The 24,146-nt window shown below is 37.5% G+C and overlaps 1 protein-coding gene across 1 annotated transcript in view; it reads left to right on the forward strand.

Moving 5' to 3' along the window:
- The window catches only part of USP34 (ubiquitin specific peptidase 34), a gene marked incomplete at its 5' end in the record, with an annotated part of 113,733 nt that overhangs the window by 11,677 nt on the left and 77,910 nt on the right, over nt 1–24,146 (forward strand). The window contains 6 exons of the mRNA XM_010018858.1: nt 3,247–3,314; nt 10,459–10,651; nt 13,784–13,845; nt 21,409–21,490; nt 21,581–21,673; nt 23,876–24,001. Coding sequence (XP_010017160.1) covers nt 3,247–3,314; nt 10,459–10,651; nt 13,784–13,845; nt 21,409–21,490; nt 21,581–21,673; nt 23,876–24,001 — 624 coding nt within the window. The remainder of the gene's footprint in view (nt 1–3,246; nt 3,315–10,458; nt 10,652–13,783; nt 13,846–21,408; nt 21,491–21,580; nt 21,674–23,875; nt 24,002–24,146) is intronic.

Genomic DNA, 24,146 nt, shown 5'->3' on the forward strand with positions numbered 1-24,146 from the left:
CTTTCCCTGTTTCTTTTTGCATCACCTCATTCATACAACTTAGGTGAATATAAATAGTGAATAAATGTTTCTGATTGCCTGTGAAATGATATACCAGACTCTAATAAAAGAAAAAGCTGTATATTTTGTAGAGAAATATACTGGTGATCACAGTAAGAACTCTGCAAACCTGTCGTGGGTTTATCTCAATGCATTTGAGTTGATGGCACTTCTAGATAGTGTGAGATTTATGGATGACCCTGTCAAGAACAGCTCAGTGAACAGCTCCGCAGTGTCAAGTCTTAACTGGTTCACAGTGTGTTAAGCCAGAACCATAGTGTATAGTAACTCTTAAGTACATCTGGTGATCACAGTAAGAACTCTGCAAACCTGTCGTGGGTTTATCTCAATGCATTTGAGTTGATGGCACTTCTAGATAGTGTGAGATTTATGGATGACCCTGTCAAGAACAGCTCAGTGAACAGCTCCGCAGTGTCAAGTCTTAACTGGTTCACAGTGTGTTAAGCCAGAACCATAGTGTATAGTAACTCTTAAGTACATTTTCACAGTTACACTAACTCTTGGGAATGGCAGTTAAGTAGCCATTATTGTAATGAATCCTAGAAATATCCGTGCTGGAATTTAAAGTCTGTGAAATGAATGAGTTGTTTAACCACTACCTTAAATGTTCCAAAAATATTTTCAGAAAGGTTTGTAGTGTGGCTGAACCAATCCATTTCTCATTAAAAAGTTAGGCTTAGTAGTAAGCTCCAGGAACTAGGATAGGTGAAGCTGAAAATAGTCAACTGAAGTCAAAGAAATCATTTGCTGTTAACCACGAACATTCAACTTCAGTGGTGTGGAAAGCATCTGCTCTGTTTCTTCCACAAAGGGAGGTGAACATCTCATTAAGTGCACTCTACAGGTGCATGTAAGAGAAGACCATTACCACAAATTAGTAAAGTCTGTGGGGAGCTCAGCTACTTGTATGTGATTACTGATGTCTCCTTTATATAGAGGACATTACAATTATGGAAAAGGTGTTTCCTTGAACTATTTTATCCAGCAAATCTCATTTGAGTAAATGTCTTTGTCAGACAAACTTATGCTTGTAGTAATAAAGCCAACAAATGTAATACAATGCAATTTGCTTCACACAGGGAGTGTGTGAAGTTGGCGCACTCTTGTTTTTCTCCAGCTCAAGGCTCTGCAAGATGCTTTCTTAGCAACCTTGTATGGTGGTAGGACTGACTGTTCCTTCTTAGGAGAATTCTTTGGTGTCTTTTTCAGTTAGATACTTGGATCCTCCTTTCTTCCCACATTTCTTATTCTGCAATATTTACTCAGTCTAACTACCTCTTGTTCTGCTGGTCATCTTAAAAGCAGATGCAGAGAAATCAGTGACCTACAGCTTGTTCTGTGGAGGTTGAAATCTCACTGGAAAACCTGTCATTACTTCAATCCGTAGCATTTCAGTTTTGTGGATGCTGTGGAGGAATAACTGCCCTCTCAGTGGAGATGAATGAATTGAAATAATGCTGATGGTTTCCAGAATGTTGGTTTCATTTTACTGTGTGAAACTTCAAAACTTAAGTCAGAAGTAAAACCTGTTGAGAGATGCACTGCCTCTTAGAAATTAAATACCTATGATAAAGAGCAAATCATACAAAACCCCAAAGCCTCTGAAGCTTGAGAACAGAACAGATGCAGAAAATACTTTGTCTTAAAAGCAGGTGGAGGCAAAAAGAAAGTGTGTGAAAGGTATGGATTTTTAATGTAATACTAACTATGTTATTTTAATGTATTTTATATGCTATTTTATGTCATTTTATTTAAATAATTGAGTATATTTATATGTAAGTTCATGGTGAAAACTACATTTTCATGTATAACATGTGAAATTATCCATTAATTAAATTCAGAGGATGAAGGTTATATTTAACGCAAGTATACAAGTGAATGAAATGGTTTAGAAGTTTGAATTAATACAGAGTGAAAAATTACCGTGGACAATGAAAGCTATACAAAAAAGATCATAAAACCATTTCTTCCTTTTATTTCACAGAGGAATATATTCGCTTTTGTGTTTCATACTGCATAGGAAAAAGAGCACATCGTGGTAAAAATCAAAGTGTGTCAATACAATGGTATCTCTGTCATCCTTGCAATCCCTTGTCAAAATGTTACTTAATCCCTGTTTCTAGAAGCATCATCTTGTAGTTGCACTTTCTCTCTTTGGGATGTTAGCACTTTTTTCTTCTTGACACTGCCAGTTGGATCAGAAGCTTATTCCAAATGTGGTCTTTTTTGCAATGTGAAGATTTGGCTGGTTTCTTTTCAAAAGCATTCAAATTTAGCGAGAATTCAGTCCTTAGCCAGGATTTACTGCATCAGTTGCAAAGATTAAACCCCTTTTAGGAATAAACACGGAGATGTAAATTGCCGTGACCGCTTTGAGTGACTGAGGGCGTTAGGTAGTCACCCGACTTGTGTGCACATGATTAAACCTACGTGGGTAGTAGTAAGAGCTGCTAATGTTTCATCCACACTAGATCCCTTACCTGGCAAGTAGTTGTCTTTCTGTAACAGGTTTAACAGGCTAAAAAAAATGCAGATGGAACTTGTAACTGCCTAAGTAGTTTGCTTGGTTGTCTTTTCCTCACAGCGGGGCTGAATAGCTGGTTCAGGGGTTTTTTTCTCTGCATACATTTTCTTCCTGCATACAGTTTTGCAAAGGTGGTAAAAGGCAGACTGGTAAATATGAGAATGCAAATATGGCAGTGAAAATACTGTGCTTAACCACTGGTTATGAAACATTGGTTTATAGGATATGTAAGGACTAAGAAGCAAAACATCAACACAGGTCAAATAAATCTACTCGGTTTAGGAGAGACATGCAAGGAACAGAAAGAGTGGAATCATTTTCTTGTAGACTTTAAAAGCAAAAGAAAAAGAAACCCCATGAGGCTGAGTAGCAGTTTTTCCTACTGAAGAAACTACAGAATATATGAAAATGAGACATCTGGGCAGTATGAGTCTATTTATACAGAGTTTGTGTTTTCCAGTTGACTAGAAGCAAAGATGCAACTCCTGTTGACAGTCACAGAAGCATTTCTCAGATAGCAGTTTTGAAAGTTAAGAAGTAGAAAGAATTAAATGAGAAACAACAACAAAGCCTTTTTTAAAGTGGGGTTGCACATGCAAATGTACCATTCTCATTAAATGTCATTAATGAATTTTTTATCTATTTATGTTTTTGCATTATAGATCAGAATATGGCTACACATCCCTGCTGTCATGCAGCACATTATACCCTTTAGGACTTATGTTATCAGGTAAATTTTTACTTTTAAGAATTTTTCTTGTGGGACTTTTTGACAGCACCTATGAATAATTTCAGCTGATACACTTTTAATTGTTTAAGTTGTTGCTCTGACTGTACCATTTCAACAAGGAGAGTGAAGGTAATGTTTAGAGGTAGGTTGGGCAGGTCCTTACATCTATCTGATTTCAGTATTGATCAGATCAGTCTTGTTAATAGCATTTTCAGTGTGACATCCAGCCCCATCCTGACATGTTGTGTCAGGTTCAAGTGTAATACAGTTTCACTTACTGCAGTATCTTCATAAGACTTTACATTACATTTGCAATGAGACAATGTAAGTAGAAGGGCAATATGTAGTGACTGAGATTTCATATACTGAGTTTTAACACTGCTTCACATTCTGATGTTCTGTATTTCCAGCTGGCAGGAACTGAAGTGTGATCAAAAGTCTCCTCGCACTTTTATGTATCTAAATATATCCAGTCCCAAAGATCTTCTTTATATCAAGCTGCCTGTCATGAAAAATACTTTAAAATTAAAGTATTTATGAGGATATTTAATTATATGAGCTATGGATTTTTACTGGGTTTCTCAGGACAATAGAAGACATCCAGTGAGCTGATGATGAAATGATCTTATGTATGTGTGTCTGCCTGGAGGTGGAGGGATGTGGTCACACCTAATTCCCCTTCTGGTGGCCCAGCATTAAACTTCTGGTGCAGACAACCTAAAAGGCCACTGCTCTTGCATGGGCCCACAGCTCCTCCAAGGTTCTGGATTTCCTATGACTGTAATATTAGAAATGTGCTTATACTGGTTGTAGCTGACTTCCCTGATAGCATGTGCCTTTATAGATTGTATTGCCTTAACTATACCCTTATAAAATCAGACTCTTACCAAAATAATTACATTGGCAACAAAGAAGTGCACAGAACAATGAGGCTCAAGAACTATGTTTCATATTATAAAATATTCTGGGTTTAATGTAGAGAATTTTGATTGTAAAAATTTAAGTACTGGTTTGGCTGTCAGTCTGTCTTGCTATAATATAGTCTCTACTAAATAATACCAGCAGAGAGAAGAGTATTCTGATCTTTTATTAAAACATATCATTCTTGAGTTACAGTGCACTCCTGTAATGCTGATCTGTTATCTTTGAAATCTCATAAAGGTAATTATTAATCATGGAGCAGTCTAGGAAAGACAGGCAGAGGCTCTTCAAGTCCTTGTCTCCATACATATTCTGTTAATGGTTGTTCCTGTACCTGGGAATTTGGGTCATGAGCCTTACCTGTCTTCTGCAGTGTATGGAAATCAAAGAGCATTGAAGGATCAACAATTAGAGATAGGCTGATAAGAAGGAACTTGAGTGAGACAGAATAACACAACCTGCAGTCTTTGCTGTTAATTCTCACTTGCTTGTCAAAGTCTAATTCATGTCAAACTCTAATTCTTAAAGCATTTTCTATTGTGTAACTGTAGATGTGATTACAGGCACTAGAATGAATAGATGTTTTTTCCTGTGTTCTCTTCATCTCTTCCTCTTCACCCATAGAATATTTGCATCTGATTTGAAATGCAATTTGTCAGCAGCTTGATGCCTGTTCTTAGCATTTACAATACATTCTTGTCAATCTGAACAGTACTATTGCTACGGGACTCATCTATGGTAAAGACTAGCAGTTCAGAGAAGGAAGGGGATGTTCTCCCAGTTTCCTTTTTTCACAGCTGGATCCTGTTGGGAGATCTGGGATTTCTCAGCATCATGAAATCCAAAGTCTTTTTTGTGAAGATGCACTTACAGATTGGAACATGAAGCTTGGAGGCCATATAACAAAAATCATCTCTAGTGCTGTACCTTTATATGGGACAGAAGTTAACACAGATGCCTTTGGTGAAAGATGACTTCCTCGATGTATGCAGCTCACCCCATGTGGTTGTCAAGCTTACAGATCTTGTCTTAGCAGCTTGGGTCTCTAGGTCTCCATCTGCTTTTTACTTTAGTGAAAAGAAAAAGGCAAACATGATCCTGGGCACCCAGCACAGCACCTTTGAGACAAATCCTACCATTGCTTCTGCTGCTTGGGGAGGGTTTTAGTCTAGAATGAGTTCTCAGGGCTCTAATTGACTGTTAGTCCATATTGCTGCTCATGTAGATGCCTGGAAGAACTGATCAGCATAAGCAGAAAGAGAGATCACCTGACTGACATCTTAGCAGCATCTTTTTATCAGATGAGGTCATCCTTCATGTTCCTGTCCTGTGGTTATTTTTACTAGGAGTGGCTGAAATGAAGAGCAGAGTGTGTATTTGGGTAGAGGAGACCAGTGCTGGAATTTGCAAAGATTATGGACACAATCCTGTTATTATTGCTGCTTCTAAGAAAAGTAGCAATAAGAAAAGGCCAATAACTGATATTTTCTGCCTGGGGAATGGAGCATTAGCATTCAGGTCTTGCCTCTGAAGGGCCTATGTTTTTAAGTGGTTTAGGAAAGAAATAAAGGACATGAATTAAAAATTACACCTTTCAATAAGGAAACAAAGTGGGTTTGACCCTCCTCAAAAGGAAGCTTTTACTGATCCTAATATCAGAATTCTGCCTTTCAAATTGCAAAATCCTCATGAAAAAAAGAAGAGACTGATTGACAAAGTGACTCAAGAGAATAAATCATAACTTCCTGCAGTTACAAATGAGGGCAAGTTGTTGATGATACTTCTTTGTAAAGAGACACTGGTTTCATCTGACGTCCAGCTCAAGATCAGACATGAGCGATGCTCTGCATGGTTCCACATACTGAATGCCTCAAGAGAGCAGTAGCTATAAACAGCAGTGTTTTGAGGGCAGTGTTTCTTCAGTGGCAGGATTGTTGATTGAAAGTGTCGTGGGTAGTTGTGTCCTTTAGAAAGAAGAAGACTAGCAATGAAGCCCAGTTTTATGAGAAGGGATAAAGTTGTATGTCTGATGTTGTAAGTGCCTCTATAAACCATCAGTAGTGCTGGATAGGATGGAGAAAAAGACCTAAAATTTTTCTTTTCTTTGACAGCACAGTTGATATCACCTACTTAATGTTCCTCTGGTAAAATCTGAGAGCTGTGTAGCATTAGCACTGACCAGTATCACAGTTCTAACCCTTTCTTCTCCCATCCCTTTTTCCTTTCTCCTGCTTCAAGATGAATCTTGAGAGATTTGTCAGGAAAGATTCATGTCTCTGCCCCAGTTAGGGAGAAACAGAACACTCTGTGCTCAAGCAGATTGCTCCTGTTAGCTGTGTAGTGTCGGCACAGGGCACAACCATAGCCCTGGTATATGCTGAGGAAAGTGGAAGCTCCGAACAGAAGCGTTGATCCATGATGCTTCCTCTGGAATACAGAGAGAGAGAATGCAGCTGGAAGAATTCAGTTTACTCTTCTGCTTACACATACTTTTTTTGAGAATTTGAGTGCCCAAGACCTCTCCTTGATACTAAAAAACCTCCTGTAATAAGCCTTAACATTTTCAATTGCAAAGAATAGTTCACTCTTCCAGAAATCTAAACGTTTCTGCTGTAGATACAAAGAATAAACAAGTCAGGAGACAACAGCCAAGAGTTTAAGTGAATTCTTCCTATCACTGAGGAGCTCTGACTCATTCTCCTAGATACCCCTTTTGCAGCTGTGCTCCAGAGGAGTCATAATAAGGGAAAAATGATTATTTCACAGCTGAGTAGCTGAAGTCCTGAAGCATAAGATGTGATTGTAAGTGTTATATTAATGTGGAACTGCATGTTTAAAACTGAACTCTCTCTATCCCCAACTACAGCAACTTAAATAGCTTTAGTAGACTAAACCTGAGTTTTTAAAAAGATATATATGTGTTGCTTAAATGTGGATAATACATATTCACTGATTATTCTAAGTATGCCAAGCTAGCAGGACAGGTCCTGTACAGATATAGGCTGTCCTTTAAGTATATGTATAAAAAGAGGTATGTTTCTTTCCGAGAGTCTCATTTAGACAAAAATTATTCATACATTCCTTTAAGACTTAATGCTCATCAGAATCAAAAAGATAAAAATTTAGGAATTAAAATAATGCAGGACAGAATGGAAGCTATTATTAAGCCATTATATGAGTCAGTCACATTCACATTTATATACTATATATCATGTATACATGATCGTTCCTGTCACAGAGGTAGTAACAGAACTAGGTATTATTACCTAGGTAATAGTACATTGATAGAATACATTGATAGGAGGAGAGGCATAATCTAGGACTTTCTTTTTTGACAGGAGATGGCTGTTACAGGAGTGATGAAGACAATAAATAGGGAATGATAATTCACAGATTTTCAAAACCAAGACATGGTGAATCTGCAAGAGAGCTGCCAGGTTGCAGACTTAGGAGACATGAAAGGAGGTTGTTTTTCATGCAGACATAATTGTGAAACTAAGAGGCTTAGGTTAATGAGAGAGCATAAAGCATAAATAGAGATAAATTAATTCACAGTAGTAGGTAGGTTCATCCATTCTTTTATATATGGGATAAGTCTTTCATCTGCTTTTTGAGTGGCTATTTTGGGCTAAATAAACCTTTTGCCTTGCTGCAGTATCACTGTTTTTCTATAAGGCAACGTGGCAGATGTAGTTAGTGTAAAGAAAGATGGGTGTTAATTGCTCATGCTATCTAAAGATGTCTTTTTTGTTTAATAATATTCTACTGGTAAAAGCATGAAGTAGACCTAGCTTACTGATGCAGATGGGTTTAGGCCACTGTATCCTTCCACAGTGAAAAATGAGGCTTGGCCTACTCTGACAGTTTCTATAGTTTTAATCCTGGTAGTAAAGATATCCTATTTGATTTATGACTAGTGTAGTAGTGCCAATAGATGTTCCTGTGTAGATGCAGTTATATTTGTAAAGACAAATATGAAATCTTCATTGATACTAGGCTTGGGTAGAATAATCCAGTTGCATTAAAAACACCTAGCGTGCAGGTTAATGAATAAAAAGTGCTCTTTGAGCTTTCTCTAGGGCCTTGATGAAACAGATTATACTGTTGAAGTACTTCTGTAGCTGTGAACATGCATCTACATGGTAGTTTCAGTTATTATAAAGTGGGTTTTTTTTTAAAACAGTCTCATAATGATATAATACAGCAGACGTGGCACAAACCTGATTCAGGCTTGGACTAAATACACTGAATGTGCTGGAAGAACCTTAAAAATGTGGTTGTAGAAAGCAAGTAGGTTTATACTCATACTGTTGCATTAAAATAGAAAAGCTTTTGTTACATACACTAGGTCAGTATAGTTGCTTCACCAAACTTTGTAGTGGGAGGAAGATTTCAGATTGAAGTCCTGTTGCAGAAATCTAGTGAAGCCACAAAAGCACCTTTGTTCCTGTATGTGTAGATGTATCCATTCCCACGGGGCTGTTGCATACAAGCACTCTTTATCTGCCCTATGTAGGATGAGAAAACTCATATAATTTATTTGAACATCTTTGAGATCTTCAGAAATCCTTCATAAAACAGAGTGTTCCCTTCTCATTGCTACTTTTGTTTAGAAATCGGAGCACAGAAGCATCACTTTCTTGCCATGATCTGGTTTCCTGTGCTCCACCTGGGAAGACAAATTTCCCAGTTCATAACAGTGAAGGATCTGATTGCCTTGGCCCTCAGTGGTCCTTCTTGCATCCTACTGCTACATAGCTGTGATTTCTATCATAAATCTACAGTCTCTATGATTATTTGCACTGAAGTCTCTTTTCTGTTTGACAATGTTAAGTATCGTTTAAGTGTGTTTATTTTAAGGCCTCTACATAAGAGCTGTGAAAAGGGCCTCAATCTAAATAAGTATCAGGGCCTGTATTTTTGCTTCTTAAGAAAAATTTACTGATGTTTATATGATGTAAATGCAAAGGAATGGTGCATAAATCTAGTGAAGTGTACTTTAATATCTCTTGTGTTTTTTAAAAGATTCATGCATCTATTTGGCTGGTCTCCAAGGACAGATCCAGGCTTAGGCTGTCAAACAAATGGAGTTTTAACACTTCTGTGTAGTTAAATCTAGTTTGGATGTAGTTGAAACTTCAAAATGCTGAAGTACAGTGGGAAAAAACAGTGCTAACCTTGTATGCATGTCCCTTTCACTGGGCAACCTTTAACTCAAAATCCTTAAATCAAAATGAGCCCAGGATCTAAATATTCTTCTCTTCTGCATTCAGTTTAGAAGGAATCCTCAACTGCATCAGTGGTTTGTATAGATGTTCTTGGTATGTCTTGGTCTTGTACTTACTTAGGTAAGACTACAGTTGTGCTAGCTTCTAAAAGTTAGTGTTTATAAATCATTATTTTATTATCATTAATAATTTTATTAAGCATTATTTTAAGTGGATTATTTTCTCTGCCTCCCGTTTGCAGGGCATATTTATATTGCAACTCATAGCACATGATTAGATGACCCTTTATGATGAACCTGTTGTATTTATTGTATCAGAATGTGATTACACAATTATAATGTTTTTCTGTTCTGTGACTGAGACCACAAGTAGGGATATATTAAACTTGGGAGTATCCTCACTGTCAGAGTGTGCTACTTGTGGTCCACTGACACTGTTTCCAGAAATTCAGTTTTAAAGTGTATCAATATCATAGAATCATGGAATGGTTTGGGTTGGAAGGGACCTGAAGATCATCTAGTTCCAATCCCCTTCCACGGGCAGGGACACCTTCCACTATACCACGTTGCTCAAACCCCATCCAGCCTGGCCTGTTTAAGCAGATTGTGACACTTCAGTTTTAAATGAAGTAAATAAACATGACACAGCTATCCAGAAAGGGCACCTTCCCATGAAACAGATACAAGGTTTAGGATTCCAGCCTACGTTTCTGAAGAACTCCATGGGTTTCTGTCCTTTTGTGGAATGAAAGAAATCTGACGAGGTTGATAATAAGCAGTTTATTTACTTTTTAAAATATTACCTGTCATTCTGGTTTTCCTCATTGTTTGTTTATTGTTGCCAACTTTTGATTGTGGTTTTTTAAGGCTTAGTACTCTTACAGCTATTGAAAATATCTGTTTGCTATAATCAAGAAAGCGTTCCAGGAATGTTCGAGTTTGAATCATACTCTTGTTTGTTTGTTTTTTTTCCCTTCCATTTGTAATTTATTCCAGGTATTTATGTAAACTGTCAGACCAGGAGTTGCGACAGAGTGCAGCCCGGAACATGGCAGATCTCATGTGGAGCACAGTTAAAGAACCATTGGATACAGCCTTGTGTTTTGATAAAGAAAGTCTCGATCTTGCGTTCAAATACTTTATGTCTCCAACTCTGACAATGAGATTGGCTGGGCTGAGTCAAATAACAGTAAGAACTTTTTAAAAACCTAAATAATGTTTAGGAAAAAAATATTTCTTTTGGTGTTTTATAAGTTACAGGCTTGTTTTGGGGGCTCTTTTAATGTGTGAAAATGCAGGATCCTCTTATATCTGCAGCCTTAGGAAATTATAGCCATGATTGTGAATATAGGATTCGCTGAGAGAGAACTCCAAGTGGTGGTTATGTTCTGCAGCATATGGGATGGAACTGTTGCACATTTCCTGAACAATTTACCATGCTAAAAAAACCCTCTTACAACCATGTTTTGTGACAGCTATGTTGAAATCAAGTCCCTTGACATCGTTATATTTGTTGTTTACACAGGCTTTCAATCTGTTTTCATTTTTACCTTTACAGTGTCTTGACTCTACTATAATTAGCTGCTGCTTTGTATTGTATATACCTCTTTTTCCTGTTTGTTTAGTATAGTCTGTTTCTCAAGAGAGAGCATTTTTGCATTAATTAGCAAAAGACTGAACTGAAGAGGTAAATATATATAGCATCGAATAGAAATAGATTAAAACCAAAACCCCACTCTTCCTTTTCCTATGGAAATGCTCCACATTGCACCACCCATCAAGATCTGTTGTACATCCTCTGTCTGAAAGTCTGAAAATAAGAATCCACTGGTTGTTTTATTCTTTCAGGCATGCAGTTCATTTAGGACTGTGAAATCATGTCATTTTAAATAGTTCTGTGTTTTGACCTGTCCTGATTGATAAATCTGAGTGTAAAAGTGAGATTTTAATAACGGGACATGTATTACCAGAAGCAGAATTTTACACCCTCACCGTAAAGAACTTTTTCCTTTTCTCTAACCTGAACTTCCCCTGTTTCAGTTTGAACCCATCACCCCTTGTCCTATCACTGCAGACCCTGATGAAGAGTCCCTCTCCAGCATCCTTGTAGCCCCCTTCAGACACTGGAAGCTGCTCTGAGGTCCCCACGCAGCTTCTCTTCTCCAGGCTGAACAGCTCCAACTTTCTCAGCCTTAAGCTTTATTTTTGTTACCTTGTTTCTCTTTGGTTTCATCTCCAAGTCATCTGTTGAGGTGGTTCAGCTCCAAAGTACACTCTTCTGTCTCCCACATATAGGACTCTGTTTTCCTGTCCTTCCAGTTACAGATGAACTGAAGTATGTGAAAACAAATACTCAACTGATGTGGCCATCCTTCCTGTTTCAGTTTTACAACCCCTTTTTATCTGGTTTTGTGCATTAGTGAAAATGCAAGTGCCACCTTGTTGGGTGTTTCCTGAGCAATTCAGTACAAAATTTGAACAGTGCACATCTCTTAGAATCACAGACTCGTTTGGGTTGGAAGGGTCCTTAAAGCTCATCCAGTCCCAACCCCCTGCCATGGGCAGGGACACCTTCCACTGGAGCAGGTTGCTCCAAGCCCCTGTGTCCAACCTGGCCTTGAACACTGCCAGGGATGGGGCAGCCACAGCTCCTCTGGGCACCCTGTGCCAGCGCCTCAGCACCCTCACAGGGAAGAACTTCTGCCTCAGAGCTCATCTTAATCTCCCCTCTCTTCTTGCATTGGTTTTCTGTGTAAAGAGTTTAATTACCTTTGATGCCTGAGTCTTCAGACAAGGCTAACTAGGGAGATGCCTTTTAATTCTCACTTTCCTTTGCTGAAGACTTCATACCTTTGTTGTACTTCATAACTAACACATTTGTGTTAAATAAATCGAGTACAGGCATCTTTAGTTCCTTCAATGTTTCCTATACGGTATTTTATTCACTCTGGCATTTCATGGTGAGGAGACATGAAGTGAAAGAAATTGTTAGGAGGTGACGAAAATAAGGTGGTGCAAAACTGTCCTGTGTGTACTTTGTTTTGCAAGGTTGTGCCAGAATTGTACAACTTTAGTTGAAATTACTATAAAAACTGTTTGAAAATTCCAAAGTAAAAAATAACAGCTTTTGTCAAAATTCCTTTGGGTAAGGATTCCGTAAGGGAAACTTGGATCAACATGTGCCCATGGATTTAAAACTGATGATGGGGACAGTTCAATACTCTTCCACTCTTTGATCCTTTTCAAAACAGTCTTGGTCGGGGCACAAGTCTTCAGAAAAGCCAGTGAACTCTCACTTCTTCATTTGACCCAATTCTAACTGCTTACAGTGATTTCTTTATGAAGTTCTGTTCACATGTTTTTCCACTCCTAAATAAGCTTCATTTGGAAGTATCTATTAATAACATATCTATTAATAATTTTATAAGCAGGCTCTCATCTCTCACTGATTTCTTCAAAAACACTTTTTCCTCTGAAATTTGTTGAGATTACACATGAATAAATCTCTGTGCAAAGGCTGCAGGATATTAGCAGTCACCCAGCTTACAGAATGCATGTACCGGGCTTGTTTCAAGAAAGAAAAGAATAAATATTTTGACAAAAAGTTATGCAGCAAATTGTATTTGAATTTCAAAAATCACATTCCTTTGTCTTTAATATTTTGAAAGCAAAGTGAGAAATAATTTTTATTACATAGTTTTAAATGTTTAAAAACTGTTACGTACAGGTAAAGAACTGGATGCAAAGCCACCTCTGTATCTTGAAAGCTGATTCTGAGGAAAAGGGGGGTAAAGAGATGGAAACCTTTAGCAGGCTTTTGTTTTTCAATGGGACACCTTGAATTTATTCTTATACCTTTGAAAGCTTCATTTCATATGAAAATACATAATTTTCACTCTCCACTTTTGCAGACTTTCACACTGATAATGTGACAAAGGAAATCTTTGCTGTTGTAGTGAATGTTACAATAATGGGGAGACTCATCTTAAAACATCAGTTTCCAGAGTGTGTGTTTCATTCCTCATGAAAACCTGGGTGCAAAGTGACTGCCTCACACCTTGCTTTGATTTCTGGAGTGGGTGGAGTTTTGTAACATCATTTAATTGCTTTAGTGAAAGAAAGGTCAATTAAAAAAGGAAAGTGATGCCTCTTGCTACTGGAATGCCTGTTCAAAGTTTTGTCAAAGCAATGTATTTAAAAGCATTGAAAGTACTGGGAGAAATTGTTTACAGTCACTGATAGTGTTTATAAATATAAGAAAACTACCTCACAAGATGTCTAGATAAAATGTTAACTTTTTTCTTCCTTTTTCTAACTGTAGAACCAACTTCATACCTTCAATGATGTGTGTAATAATGAGTCATTAGTTTCAGACACAGAAACGTAAGTAGGAACATTACTATGAATACTTTCAGTGTGCTATATGCTTGCAGTTCTCCTGTATTGTTGTTGTGGATTATACAAAGTGGGGAGTGGTGGTAATCTGAGGCATTTATTAGAAACATTTTAAGCAGAGGTTTAATAAATGTTTTTAATTGTTAACTTTAAAAATATTTCTATCTCTCTTTTTTTTACTGTCTTAAAGCATAAAAGTCAAGGTAACCTTTAGAAAAAAGCAGATGCTGAAGTAATAAATACGTATAACAGGCCACTATCTCCATTGTGATGTATAAATAAGAACCAGCTAATTCATAACCAAGTAGTAGTATTTTTGCCATATTCTTATTTCTCTTGATTAGTTAGTTAACAAAACTTGTTGTGCCATCACTGGCTCTCAGCCTTGTGATTAGTTTTCCACTGAGTCTGTGAGGCTGTGCTGTTGGTTTTCTTCAAAGTCCTTATTTGTATAATTCAGGTGTGTTTGACAGTTCTAAAAGGGACTCCCATAAATCTTAGAGAAGATTCACAGGTGGGATTGTATTCCAGTGAGGAAATGTACTGATTTTTGTAATAACTTTAGTCTTACTGTTAGAATTCTCTGGAATTTAGACAGAAGTATGTTTTTTGGTAGTTGAAATAACTGTTCCTTTGAAATCATAGGCAAAGTATGTAAAACCTAGGGTATTATTTGTGACTCTTTCCATTTATCTTGGGGGTTGTGTTGGATCTGTCTCACTACAGACATACTCCACTGTCTCTTGCTCATCAATGAGAAGTCTGTTGCAGCAGCAGCCGGCTTGCTTTTTTGTCTAGGTACTTCTATTATAGCTGGTTTTATTTGAGCACCTGCTTATTGAAATGTGGCAGCAGTCAGGACCACAACACTGTAGATTACATGTAAATAACAACTTGAATATTTGAAGTGAAATTTAGGGGAGTAGGTTGATGTTTTAAAAATAAAGAAATCAGAATCTAGGGCAGCTTTGTTTTCATAAAGATGTGAAAATACCTTGAGAATACAAAAGAGAGAACCACTTGTGATCAACTTCGTCTTGTCCTTTGTTGCTAAATCAGTAGGTGAACATGAGTCCACACTATCCATTTATTGCAAAGCAAATCTTGATATGTCGTGCCAGGACAAAAATAAAGAATTCTCATTAAGTGTGACATAAGCATCTTACTATGACCTGATGAAACCTGAATGTCATTAAGCTCATGTACATGGCAAAATAGTTGCATTACTGTAATAAATGTATTACTTTAATATGTACATAAAATTATATATATTATCTTACATATTTTGTGGCCTGGGAAAGGTGTTGGGTTTTTTCCGAAGCGTCTAGTTCTGTGGCAGTAGAAGTAAGTACTCCAGGAGTATAACATGTTGGGTGTGTGAGGTGGTTTTGGTTGGCTGGGGTATTTTCAATGTTGTACTGACAGTTTATGGTGTATTCTTACACTGGCACTGCCAAACCTCAGTTTTACCCATTTTTTCTCTTCCTTCCTTCATGTTGAATATATGAAACTGAGGTTGTTTTCTTGGTTAGTTCATCTGAAACACATTGCAAATGAAATAATTTGTAACTAGTAGTAACTGATTAAAGAACATTAACAAGAAGTTATTCCACCAGTTAAACCTATTAAAAAGCTGTTTGATTTTGTGTTTCAAATGTAAAAAAGGAAAGTTGATAACTCTTGATAAGAGAAGAAAAAGAGGAGGCTGCTTAAATTTCCCTGCAGAAGAGCAGATGTACTGTGCAGGAACATCAGTTATTTTAAAGCTGAAGGAAATTGTCAAATTCTCATTTGGGCTATTACTTTCTTGGCAAGGGCATCTGTAAACAAGCTGTCATTTGAAAGGAATGCAGCATGAACAGAAGACCTTCTTTTCCACTTTTGTAGTATGTGGCTTTTTTAATCTGGATTCCAGTCATTCTGGTGTTTTACCTGAAAAGCTGGGTACAAATCAGTGTTGAGTATTGCTGCTCACCTTCAGATGTCTTTTGGAATCACTGATTTCTTCCAGCCAAATCATGGGGAAAGGCTGGTGCAGAAGGATGGAGAAAACATCTCACTTCTACAGTTTGTTCAGTACAAAGCTTCCCTCTCATTAGAGACTCTGTTCATGAGGAATTTTTGGATGAGAAGGCACTTACGGAGTTGGCAGTGATTGAATGAGCAGCAAAAGGGAAGCTTTTCATTCCTATTTTCTTTCCTTAGTGGAGAAAGGAAGTCTAAGATTTATTTTGTACCTTTGTAGCCTCTGCAGATTTATCAAAGGAAGATGTTTCGCATTATGCCTGGTCATCCCCATTATGTGTTTTGACTTTTCCAGATGCGTTTGGAACTGTCAACCTTTGGGATTTCTCCTTCTGTATCTTGATAAGGTGGGTTTGCGGGAGGTATCTTCTCTTTTTAAGAAAGAGCTATCAGTTCTAGTTCTTCCCTTTTATTTGGGAGAATCATCAGGAGTTTTTAGCAAGTGTTTTGCAAGAGTAGCCTCCCACCTTTATCTGCATGGTTGCAAATTTTTCCATGGTAAGCTAAAGCATCTTTTGGCTAGGAAGTCATTGGATTTCACAATTTGCATTTGAAAACAACAGAAAGCCAAGACAGAGAAATCTGTTTTCTCTCTGTAGGTATTTGTATGTCTTTTTAGCTTCAGTTTACTTGACTGTCTTCTCTAGGCTGTGTGGTGACTGACTATGTGTATTGTCAGGACATGTGCAGTGTCTCAGTGACTCAACTTCATTATGACCCTCAGAGAGATACTTTTAATTTAGCTATTCCTGGCTCTTAAGATAGAACCAAATTCTTTGCAGTCTGAGGTACTGGAGAGTATGAAATCTATTGAAGCTAAAAATAACAGGACTGAATAGAAGAGTCTTCAAGTCTTTCAGTAGTGATTCCTCAAACTATTTTGCTGATGTTGGTTAGTGAAAAACGATCATGTCTTTCAGGAAAGGAAAGATGGGGTTTATGCTATTTGGACCACAAGAGGAAAAACTCTTGTTTTTTCCTTAAAGAGGACACCACCAGCTGGTGGAAATAACACATGTAAAGAGATATTTGTTTCGCTCCTCAAGTGGAAGGCAGCCAAGAACTTGAGTTTCAGGTTTCAGGTTGATGCTGCCACAACCTCTTGGCTCATTTAAAAAACTTGACTACCGTCACTTAAAAATCTTCTTACAGAGTGATTTCAGGTGTGCAAAACTCCTTCCACCTGTGAATGGAAAGGTCTGGACTGTTTCTTCTCCTTTCTTGTCCCTCTCTTTCCTTATTTATTGAGATGTTGAACTGTGCATTTTGTATTGCTTTTTCTGTTCTCTTAGCTCATGTTAACTCTTGCTTTCTCAATTTTTTGTCTAAGCTCACCAACTGGATTTATGGCAGCATAATTTAAACATCTCTTCCCATCGCTCTATTCCACATTGCTGGGATCTTTTCAGCTTTTCTTTGAAAGCAAATAGTAGTAAAACTTCTCACCCAGCTCACTGATGTTTCTTCCTAATGGCATAAACCTTTCTAGTGGCACACGCAGTGGTTTAAGAAATACTCAGGATGATGTACAGAGTGGTGGTTTTGGAGCCTGCAGAGCATCACATAAGGAGATGGATGCTCACAAACAAAACCGTGTGCTTGAATGTGTGTTGGGAAGGTGTCTGCTTTATCCTTGTCACATTTCTGAGCCTAAATAGTTGAGATCAGTATTCTACATCTGCTGTTTTGTCGTAGATGCTATTTCAGTGATTTTGTCTTCATCCCTTGCAAGCTGCTCGTTCTATTGCTACATCTTTCCTGTTGAGGTTTTACATGGTATTTTTCAGTGACGTTGCTGACTTGCTGTTGCATTTCATCCAGCTTTGTAGCTGCGTGATGAATTGTGTTGGGAATTGGCTGGTGGGGTAAATAAGGTTTTCTTTGGGGAGGGTTATTTTGATGTGGGATTTGTTCCTGGATCTGGGTCACCATGTGGCTACCAAGTATTGCACCACAGCCTTAGATTAAAATGTTTCTAGGACTTTAACCCAGTCCTCCTACAGAGAGGCATTCTTTGACCTACCAGGAGAACGCATAAACTGTACTTTTCTTCCGGATGGTTTTATTTACAATAACAAGCAACATACAAGCTGTGGTACTTGCCTTTGGTAAGTTCACAAACATCAGGTTGTATCACAACTGCATAGCTGCCACTGTCTTCCCTGCAGACTCGTGAAGTGCCCGGGGAAACTAATGTCAGAAGTGCTTGAATTTCATTTCTGGAAGTAAACCAGTTATTTTTGACAGATATGAACTGTCACTGAACTTAAATTAAAAGCATAGGGAGAAATTGAGTCTAGAGGTTATCTAGCCCAATATGTTGTGGAGATTTCCAATGTGAGAAAGATTTAGAGGCAGCTAAACCAGAGTAGATGCTACTTCTGCTTTTTCATTCTCTTCTCTTCCTCCCTCACCCACAACACAGACTCAGAGAGAGTATCATGTTCTTTAAGCGACTTGTCCCTTGCTATTCCAATTACTAAATCCATGAAAAATAGCTAATACGTGTTATTACCAGGGTGAATGTTATTACTGCTGAGGTCTGTGTGATGTAGATACCCAATTTATAAAACCATTCTTTCTACAGCTACATTCACATTAGAGGGAAAAGCATATCTATGCTTTGATCATAATTCATGTTTTCCACTCTCACTGTTTCCTTCCACAAATGGAAGTGTTCAGGAAATAAGTCAGACATCCTTCATTTACACTGATAGTAGCTTTCTTTGGCGAATCCTTCAATCTGCTGTCATAATTTCTTAGTATATCAGAGAACAAAATACTTGGTGCTGCTAGTAACATCATCCTTTCAAAGGACAGTATATTTAGTGATGGGTGTGCCTTCAGCAGAACTTTGTGGGAGGAACAATTCTCTCTGGGAAGCACAAAGGCAGCATTCTGCCTTTCACTACAAGGACCCTCTTGTTTTTGGTCATCCTCAACAAATCCATATCAAATGAATGTTTACCTTCAGAAATCTGAGATGTCATTTTATCACAGTTGAGCTCACCAGTAGGATAAAGAGGTTTTTACTGCTGAGAATACGTCCATTAAAAAAAGGCAGCCCTGCAAAAGAATAATCCATTATTTCTCAGAAGAAAAATGTTGCAGATTAAAGATAGGGAACTGCCATACCAGTTTAATAAAATGTGAAGGAACTCTCTCTATAAGGGAGTTTTTGTTCTTTCCTTTAGAGTAGCTAAAATGCAACATATGACTCTGAATACAGTGTCTAATGGACATTGTGCCACTAGCAGAAGTATTTGGTTTAAGGAGACACACGGAGGAGCATGTCCTTTCATATTAACGTCACCTAGTGAATCTAGCTGTGTTTAGCTGGGATTCATTCTGAAAGACAGGTTTAAAAATTCAGATCCAAGAAGAAATGAAGTGTCCTGGAACAAAATTACCTCCATTGACTTATGACTCTGTGTTAAGGCTTTTGCCTCTCACAGAGGACCATATGCAATGATTTTTTTCACATCTCATAATCAGAAGCACATCCATTCAGGTCTCCTGCATCTCATGGGTGTATGGAACTCAGGTCACCAAATCCATCTACCTTCTGTATGTGCAAAATGCAAGCTATGAGGCTTTCTACTTACATTTTGGTCACGTAGCAGGAACACTTGTGCCCACAGCAAGGAGAAGCACTGTAAAGCCTTAAGAAGGAGCTGAGGGTGAACAGGAACTTTTTATTGTGGGCTGCATTCAGTTTTCAGAGTGTGAGTTGGGCACTTGTGATTTAAGATGAATCTGTAGTGTCAGGTCTGCCAGCTGTCTGGCAAAACATAGAGTAACAGAGCTGTAGTCTCTTGAGCTCCATGGGCAATGCCACTGTGGTCACTTGGGCTTGTCAGCATGGAGGCAGGTGGATAAGAGCGTTTTTTAGAGCCATATTAGTGACTAAAGGAGACTGGTAGCATACATTCAAAGGAATAATGAGTTCCTTTAGCTGTAAAATCTGCAAAGCCACAGCTTGCATGTGAAAAGGTCTTACTTCAGTTTTTATTAGACAGAAATCTAAGCCCTGAATGAGTCTGTAATGTCCATGCTCCAAAGTTTGGCCCTGGGGTAGGCATCTCTGGGGCGCTGGGGTGGTGGTTGGGTTTTGCTTTGGTTTTGAAATGAGGCTGTAGGAAGTTAAGTAGTTTTTGATTCCGTGGAACAGATACGTCATCTCTTTTTCATCCCTCTTTGAGCAGATACCCTGACAAATTAACTTCCCTTTAGAATGAGAACTAATTTATTAATAAGCCATAAGTGATATCAGTGGTAAAATGTTGTATCTTGCAAGCCAGTAATTACTTAAGTATTAAAAGACATTATCTTTTTGAACAATATAAGAATATTTGATTCCTGATATCCTGGAATTAGAATAGAAGATGACAGGATAGGAATGGTGTCGTGTAATAGGTTCTTTGCTCCTTGAGTTCGTCCATAGAGATCAGGCAGTTCAAGACAATTGAAGAACTGGCAGCATGCCCCAGGAAAGTGAATCCTGTTTGGAAAACCTAAAAGGCATCTCCCTTTACCTAATGATTCTCATTCTCTTACTGTGGATGATCCAAGATTGGCAATCCTGGAATTTTAACAGCGACCGTAAATGTGACACAGAATCATAGAATGGTTTGGGTTGGAAGAGACCTTAAAGACCATCTAGTTCCAATAGCAGCAGTAAAAATACTTCTTCCTGTAGTCCTTCAAGACACCCCCTCCCTCCTATCCTCTCCTCCTTGGGAAACAAAGCGCTTTTATTCTAGGACCATTTAAACCACAGGCTGTGCTTTAAATACTGTGATGTCCTCTAGTTGCTTCTGGTGCCAAAATCTGGGTAAACAAACCTTTGCTTGAAAGGAAGGAATAAAAAGGAGCTTATGCACTAGTTTCCAGACAGTTCAGTCCTTTCTGGAACTTTTGTTTTGGAAAATTTGGATTCCTTGTCCTGTTCTGTTGGAATGTTTGCTTATGGATTGGCAGTGGGTAAAGTTCCCTCTTGTTGTGGGTGAAACAAAATAAGAATTTTGAAGTACCTTTATGCTACATGTGTGTAAGTATGACCATGTAAAACATTGGGGTTTGAAGCTGTATGAGCTGCTCTTTATGAAAGAGAATCTAAAAACGTTTCTGTTTCTAGCATTCCCACCTTTTGCTGCGTTTGTGAACTCAATAGTTCTGGAATTTCATCATTAACTTGGGTTAAACAGCAGTGTTTGTCAAAATCTTATGACTTTGAAAGTGGTCTGTTGAACTCTATTGATGGGTAGAGTTGTTGGTTACATGTTTGCTAAAGGGTGAGTGGGAAATGGTTGGTATTTGGCATCAGTCTTCCAGCTAAAGAAAAAAATAGAGAAATCATTTTCTTCCTACCTGAATGAATGAACTATGCTTTGTACTCAACAAAGTTTTCATATGCTTACTACAGTTACAGATATGAATTTAAAAGACATGCTGTGCTGGGACAGGACACAGGATGTATATTGTAGGCAGATAATTTCACATGTTCCCACTATTTTTCCTCTCTAGGTCAATTGCAAAAGAACTTGCAGACTGGCTTATCAGCAACAATGTAGTTGAGCACATTTTTGGACCAAATTTACATATTGAGGTTTGTATGATATTATTATTTATAGCGTAAAGACGGAGGAGTAACTAATTGTTCTAGTAAACCTTTCCTCAATATGTTCTCACTTTGCAGATCATCAAACAGTGCCAAGTGATTCTGAATTTTCTTGCAGCAGAAGGGAGACTTAGTACTCAACATATAGACTGTATTTGGGCTGCAGCACAGGTAGATATAAAACTTTCTTAATCGCAGGAGTGATAAATAAAACCAAAATAGAAAATGCCAAGTTGTTTTTGATTGAGATTTTTAAAGTTGAGTTTCTTTCTTCTTCGTGTCTGAGTGTTTTGCTGACCAGAATTGTAAGTTAGGTAACTGCCGCAGTTACTGGGGTTGGCTTAGATGCAGAAATCCACCTTTTATACAAGAAAAGCTTTTATAAATGCTTTTATACAAGGGAAAAAATAAAAAAAGGCAGTTGTACAGCAAGGACATAGTATTTTCAATGAGAATGGGGATAAAGATTGTAGGGTAGGCGTAATATTTTTACTACTGTGCTAAGTCGCCTTGCTGCTATGTATTGTAGCTTCCGTTTCTGTTACTCCTGGTGGGTACAATCAGGTGACAATTGTGGCAGTGAAGTTTACAGCTGTGCTACAGTGCCGGTGTTAAAATGTATAGAAGGCACTGAGGTTTTATTTTTAGCTCTGATACTCTGATAGGCTTTTGTTCCTTCAGAAAGATGTGTGTGTTTGCTACTTCGCAAGGATGGATATGCTTTTTATTTTAGGTTGTGAAATGTTTTATTTAGGGGCTTTGAATACAGGAGACATTTTGATTTCCTGTTGTGGAAACTCTTTTACTGTGGTTTCATTCTGCCTTTATTATTGAAAAAAGCCACTCAACAAACAAACAAAACCCAGAAAAATCCCTCAAGGTTTCAGTGTCAATTTTTCTGAAGAATACACTCAAAATAAAGGTCAGAGAAATAAAATTGATCTTTAGAACAGGTATAGAGAGAATACTTTTATACAGGTTAGCATTTGAAGGGGTTTTGTTATGTGTTCAGTATTTCTCTGTGATTTGTTTCAAATACTACTTTATACACATTCTGAACCCTCTATATTCCATTGTCATTATAACATGCAGCTGCTCACTGTAACAGCATTCCCTCTGTAAAGGCTCCAACAATTCTCTGTATCAAAGTAATTAATAATTATTTATTGCACTTACATTTTTAAAGCAGTATTTTACCTTCCTTAATGTTTTCACACGTACAGTAACTCACACTAGTATGAGACATCTGGATTTTTCCTTTCATCCTGTGTTAACAACTTAATGTAATTATCCAAATGAGATAATTCTTTTACAGTTCACATGTTCATTTTGACATACTGATGTTTTCAAAATACATGTTTGATATCAGGATGAAGTATGTCCTAATCACTTCCTCTAAAAGGTTTAAACCTCTAATCTTGTTTAAAACGCTGACACCTTTAGACTAAAAGAATAAAAGACCTTAAAGAATGTATTTTCCACTATTTAAACTAACTTCTGGGCAAAAATTTATCTTCTCTGAGCTGAAGCAGGTATCTCAGGATGTTTAAGTGCATCCTTGTATAGAACCCACATAATTTCAACCCAGTTTGAATCCTGTGAAAGGCAGCCTGTACCCCATAAACTGCTGACACATATTTTGTATGCTAGAAAGGCAGAATAAAATAAATAATGAAAAAACAACCCCTTTTGAGCTACTTTTGTGGTAACCAACATTAAAAATGTATTTTCTAGAAGATCCTTGTAACTGTTACTTAGTTTTTGAATATCAGCATCCTTATGAACATAATGAAACCCTTTGAATGACTATGAAAAGCGGCATTTAACCTAAGAGGAAACATCTAGGAGCACTGTCACTTTAATGTGTAAATAGAGTGTACTGTTAGCTAAACACATTGGCATATTTCTTGACATCCATTACTGGAAAGACAAAAGAGTTATAAATAATCCTCACAGAGCTCACACAGTCTGTTCTCTCGGTCTCACATTAGCCTGTAATGTCTTCAGTTGTAGTTACCACTTCATTGCAAGTATTATTGTCCTCCGAATGTAGCATATACACTGATATTTTAGAAGTTCTATGTAAGTTCAAATCCAGTTGTTCTTTTCACCAAATCTCTTGGAACTGGAACTAAGGAAGACACTGTCACATTTGATTTCACTAAACTTTATATGCTTTGCAGTGTAAAAATTAAGTTTATTCAGAATTATAAGTCTGATGTAGTTTGGAATTCTTGGACAAATGATTCCTGAGAATTTGTGCAAGTAGGTTGTTTTATAATATGTTGTTTAGTAATTAATTTTATCAATCTGTGAATTATTGTTTGAGTTTATTTTGCTGTTCCTGTTACCTTCTCTGTTTGTACCTTGTAGCTAAAGCATTGCAGTCGTTACATACATGACTTGTTTCCTTCCTTGATCAAAAACTTGGACCCTGTCCCACTTAGACATCTTCTTAACCTAGTCTCCACTCTTCATCCAAGTGCTCACACGGAACAGGTAAAGACAAGGCAAACAAAATCACTGTAACAAGAAAAGAAATTATGTTAGTATATTAGACAAGCATTATGGATTTGTCTTTGTGTTTCTAAAGGAGTTCATGCAAGGGTAATATTCACTAATGCGTAAGAGGGAAACCATATGA

Source organism: Nestor notabilis, unplaced genomic scaffold, assembly GCF_000696875.1.
Source record: "Nestor notabilis isolate BGI_N333 unplaced genomic scaffold, ASM69687v1 scaffold297, whole genome shotgun sequence".
NCBI lineage: Eukaryota > Metazoa > Chordata > Aves > Psittaciformes > Psittacidae > Nestor > Nestor notabilis.